This window comes from Trachymyrmex cornetzi, unplaced genomic scaffold (assembly GCF_001594075.2).
Source record: "Trachymyrmex cornetzi isolate Tcor2-1 unplaced genomic scaffold, Tcor1.1 scaffold807, whole genome shotgun sequence".
Taxonomy (NCBI): Eukaryota; Metazoa; Arthropoda; class Insecta; order Hymenoptera; family Formicidae; genus Trachymyrmex; species Trachymyrmex cornetzi.
The window spans coordinates 172,800-178,523 of record NW_017300144.1 but is presented as its reverse complement, the minus strand read 5'-3'; the positions used below and the strand labels follow the sequence as shown (position 1 = coordinate 178,523).

General features: G+C 38.9%; 1 protein-coding gene across 1 annotated transcript in view; it reads right to left on the bottom strand.

The window, feature by feature from the left end:
* The window catches only part of LOC108768559 (galectin-3-like), a 3,765-nt gene extending 2,585 nt beyond the window's left edge, over nt 1-1,180 (bottom strand). The window contains exon 1 of the mRNA XM_018519027.1: nt 875-1,180. Within this exon, the coding sequence (XP_018374529.1) occupies nt 875-1,180 (306 nt within the window). The remainder of the gene's footprint in view (nt 1-874) is intronic.
* Between the last annotated feature and the right edge of the window lie 4,544 nt (nt 1,181-5,724).

Sequence of the window (5,724 nt, the reverse complement as noted above, 5' to 3'; positions counted from 1 at the left end):
GAAGGAGCAATGTCCGGTGAATACGGCGGGTGGGGCAGAATTTCCCACTTCACTCCTTCCAAGTATTTCTTGACCGGTTTTGCAACGTATGACATAGCGTTGTCACATAGCAGAATCAGCTTATTGTGCCTATTGTCCCATTCCTATTGTTTTTGTTTCAAAGCTTAGTTCAAACAAATCGCTTTGAACGAATATCAACTACTGGGCTCAAAAGCTTGAACACACACCTTTCAAATACATGTATTGCCGTTTTATCAAACACACAAGCAGTGCTACTAACGACATTTCTCTAATGGGCGGAAACTTATTCCCATACCTAATATGAATACCGACCTAGGATCAGTAACGAGATTGAGGGTACGGTGCTACAACAAATGCTTCAAAACTTTTGATTGACCAAGAAGAGGAAGAAAGAATTTTATTAACTAATCAAACAATGCTTCGAAGCACTTGTAGCATCAGGTGGACGGTAGCTTGAATTCGATCCTTCTTCTATGTTTTAACCTTCTCCATTCGTTTAATCATTTCTTTGATAACTGAAAAAAAATCTTCTAAGCTTCTAAGCTACATCGTCATTCAAAACACACATACACGGAATAGATAGATGTATGCATACTGGCATGTATCAAACATAATATCTATAGACACATATATAAACATGCTAAATACAATACGTATATGTAATATGAACTCTCTCTCTCTCTCTCTCTCTCTCTCTCCCCCCCCCTCTCTCCCCTCTCTCTCTTTCTCTCTCTTTCTCTGTGTGTGTATAAACATTATTTGGCATTAAATAAATAATATTGAAATATTGTTTCAGAAAATCAATCAAGTGGTGCGGAGGGCGGTGACGAAGGAGCGGCGGAGATGGAAATACGCCGCTTAATGCCCATCCGGGCATCCCTTCATCTTCGAGATATATCCCGGCGCCGACGACACCAGGATACTTTCCGACGCTACGATGCATCCCGGCGGCGACGACATCAGGATACATCCCGGCGCCGACGACACCAGGATACATCCCGGCGCCGACGACACCAGGATACATCCCGGCGCCGACGACACCAGGATACATCCCGACGCCGATGACACCAGGATACATCTCGGCGGCGACGACACCAGGATACATCCCGACGCCGATTACACCAGGATACATCTCGGCGGCGACGACACCAGGATACATCCCGTCGGCATACGTTCCGGGATATTAAGAAAAAATGGAAAATAAAAAGTTAAAAAAAATTAAATAAATAACAATAGAAACAAAATTCATTGATATACTTGTTCTGTCTTTTTCCTTCCTCTCATTCCTATTATCCCTTCCCCGTCCACATCTCTCTCTCTCTCTCTCTCTCTCTCTCTCTCTCTCTCTCGCTGTCTCTCTGTCTAACAATAGGTTTTTTATTGCTGCACTCTGAACCAATGCACTAAGTTCAAGTGAATCAAACGTATATTTATTTCACTTCAACTTATTGCACTGTGTACTAGTTCGGAAAATGCAGCAATAAAAACACAAACGGCCATTTCTATCTCTTTCCTGTCAATGGTTTAATGGGAGGGAAAATGAGAGGGAAATTGGCCGCATCCCATGGTCCCTTTCTCTCATTATTGTCGACCACGTTTGATACATTGCTTAGATACGAATCACGCAGTCCATTCTCTTTGTCATTGGTTATATCGAATCATTATTTTGTTTGTGGTTTTTCTGCCACTGTATACAAGGCCTAATGCTAAATTCACAATGCATCCGATTTGTGTCGTACGACGCTTTGCAACTAATCAGAAAACAGGATCCGATGAATTTTGCTTCGTATCATCGGAATCCTATATTCTGATTGGCCTGTTTTCTGAATCCTGTTTTCTGAATCTCCAGTATTATGCTGTATTCACACTGCATCCGATTTTCGACTCTCGTCAACCAATCAGAAAACAGGATTCCGATGATTATGATGCGCATAATGCGTCGTTTATCCTTGTTGCTCACTAAATGTTAAACAAGGACAATGGATGCATCATGCGCATCATGCGCGATACGGAACGCACCTCATGAAACTGTTCACTGATCACTTTATGCTCGATGAGCGCTCAATGATCAGGATGTGCAACCGTTGTATTCGCTGAACGCACCCAATATCTAATTAGTAATATTGAGCAGCAAACGTGATCAGATTGTACGAGTGACTAGAATACATATTGATTTTTATTCACTTTACGTGATCAGGGGGTCGATTCTGTATCTTCAATCAAGGTGAAAATTACAAAAGTGAGCAAATTTACTAGGTATTGGCCAATGAAATTATCAGTATTCTAGTAAATTCACTCACTTTTGTAATTGTCACTTCGTTTCAAGATACAGAATCGATCCCCAGCACGTACGTACTTCGCATGAATATTTTAAACAAGGATTTTTTGTAATCTTTTGATCATTGGCAAAAACGAAGTGACATATCATCTATTCTTTTTAACTAACTTCTTATACCGTCTATAACTACATTTACACTGCATACTTAATCGGGTTTAATAACATCCGTAATTATGAAACTAGCCAATCACAATCGTTCCATTCTTCAGAGGAACAACTATGATTGGGCAATTTCATAACTACGGATGTTATTAAACCCGATTAAGCATGCCGTGTAAAGGCCATTCTACATTGGTCGTATCGTAGACGTCGCAAGTCACAAGCTTGTTGCTTCAGCCAATCTAATGCTTCAATTTTTAAGTCGTATGACGCTTACGACGATTCCGACGCTACGATACGACCAATGTAGAATGGCCTTAACAGAGGTCTATTTCTCTCTATAACAACATTTATACGGCTCGGTTATGTTGGATTCACACTGCATCCAATTTATGTCGTAGGACGCTCTGCAATCAATCAGAAAACCGGATTCCGATTATACGAAGCAAAATCCATCGGAATCCTGTTTTCTGATTAGTTGTAGAGCGTCGTACGCCGAAGGTATACATTGATACATGAAACTGGCCAATTACAGTCATTCCATTCTTCAGAGTAATAGCTACGATTGGTCAGTTTCATGACATCGATGTTATAACTTCGGCATAAATCGAATCGTGTAAACGTAGTTTATGTTTGTTCAGAATCAGATAAGAACATGTACAAGTACTGTTAAATTTGACAATAGTTTGTTCTTTATCTAACAATTCTCAGAATTATTGCACACGGTGCAATTAGTTCAGAAAGTTCATCGTAACAGATCTATTGTTTCTTTCCGAACGCACTCAGATCAGCGGGGCCTAGTCTGAGTACAACGCCATCTCCCAGAAAATCGAGCAACTTCTATTAAACACATTTCCTGGTCTATTTATCAGCCCGAGTCTTCGTTGACAAGTAAATTTATGTGATTTATAAATTAATGTAAATATTTTTTCTAAGCTTTCAATCTCAGTTCTGTAAACTCAGTATTGTTTGTGTACGTTATGCGATGAGTGGTAGAGTATCGTTTGGTCCATAAGAGCTATAAAACTTTTGTAATCTACATCAGTTGACAGCTCTACGTGTTGAAAAAATGTAAGTTTTTAACTTTTTTTCCGATTTTAGTACTAATCTATTGCACCACGACAGAATTTTGCATCTATTTTAACCCTGTAAAAGGATTTTTGATTTCGTTAAGTAAATTCGGAAATGTAAATTAATCTGCAAATTACCGACAATTTGGCCACTCCAGCATCCCCTTAAACAGAGATGTAAACCATACATATGTTCGGTTTCAGGAGTAAACTTGGTAAGATCGTAACAAAGCTTTGAAATATTTTGTCTCTGTCAAACGGAATAAATAATAATTAGCGACTGTCTACTACATTAATTATATTTATTTCACATATTCCTAAATAAATGAGTGCTCTACAAAAATTACATTATCCACCGTTTATACTTTTTATTTAAAACATTTACCTGTACAACTCATTTAAATAGCTGTTCACTATAATATCACCAAAAATACAAATGCAATTGCAATTCTTTCTTACACAAACGAGAAGATGATTCAATAATCAGTCTTAAAGTATTATTCAAATTAATACAGTTGTTATACCAAACTGCTCCAGCTTTCAAAAATAAAGTTTTTAGTAATTTGGTCAGTTGAGGTAAAGTCGGCGAGTCGCATCAATTTTGAATAATACCTGAAAATTAATTTCGTAAAAAAGACCTCATACATAATAATAATTAGATAATAATATTACTTATAATACTTCAGAATGCAATAGCTCCTACGGGGTGATCCCGATTGACCACGGCTCGATTGGACACCACCAATCACAGCGACCGGTGCTTAGGAGCTTTGTAGTCTCAAGCGCTGTGAGTGGCTCGTGTCCAATTGAGCCGTGTCTAACTGGGTGCCACCCAGCTCCTGTAGACTTGGGAAATTGTTCGTTGCAGTTAAACAGAGATGTAAACCATATGTGAATTTGACAAAGTCCAAATTTTGTTATAAACATTTTTAGGTAAATTCCATTCATTAGTAAGATGCTTTACTGTACCACAAGGAAACCTCGACAATAAATTTTTCATATATGCATCATGAAACGTACCATTGTTTCATACGTTTGACGCTATAATCATCCTGATCCAATGTATCAATGTATTCCACAATCAATTCCATAATTACAATATTTTTCAATAATGCAGCTGTTTCCCTCAAAATTGTAATCTCTGTGTAACTCTCAACTTTCTTATCTGGATATACTCGACCAACCAAATCAGACATTAGTGGCATTAATAAATTCTATAGGTAAGGTTTCTTTCTCACAATTATCTATGGAGATCATATCTTCGTCAAGATTCGCAAACGGAGGCATAATTGATCGTGTACCTGTACAAAGTTTCCTGTAGTTTATTTTATGACTATCTTTAGCCAATGCACTATTACAATTTTGTACAAGCACGTCTAACAAAAGTAGAGTATCTTCTTTCATACGTGGATCGATATGTGTCATTGCACAGCTCAGATGTCTCACGGTTGAATTGTGATAAATTTTGGAAATGCATTATAACAGGGCTCGGCACGAAATGCACATTTTCGAGTCGGCTCCACCTCCCGCTATTCCCCTCACCGCACCGCCCCGCGCGCAATCCAAATGCCGCTCGACGCTTAGGAATGTACTAAGGCGCTCGTAGACGTAAGGGACATTCGTTCGGGGCGCTCGACACGATGTAATCATTATTCTATCTTTTTTTTCGCTCATTATATACGAAACTAATAGCGAATTCAGTTGAACGTACTAGTGCACATTAGTGTACATTAAAGCCGTTATACGCAGATTTAATCCTTGTAAAAGTAAAATGCAAATATTTCAAATTATAAAATACAGATTTTACATAACGGCACAATAACATCTATTGTAGATTTCATGGTTTAATTCCGTTTTAAATCTGCGTATATAACGGCTTTAATGTACACTAATATGCACTAGTACGTTCAACCGAATTCGCTATTAGTTTCGTATGTAATGAGCGAAAAAAAAAGATAGAATAAAGATTACAACGTGTCGAGCGCCCCGAATGAATGCCCCTTACGTCTACGAGAGCCTCAGTACAATCCTAAGCGTTGAGCGGCATTTGGATTGCGCGCGATCAGTATGAAAAAGATCCTGAGAGGATTCGTAAAAGAAAGCAGTGCGAATATCACAAAGATTTCCCGTGGGTTGGGCTACCTATCGGGCGCGTCTCCAGGTGGCGGATAGGAGGACGTCCGGAGGGGTGCCCGG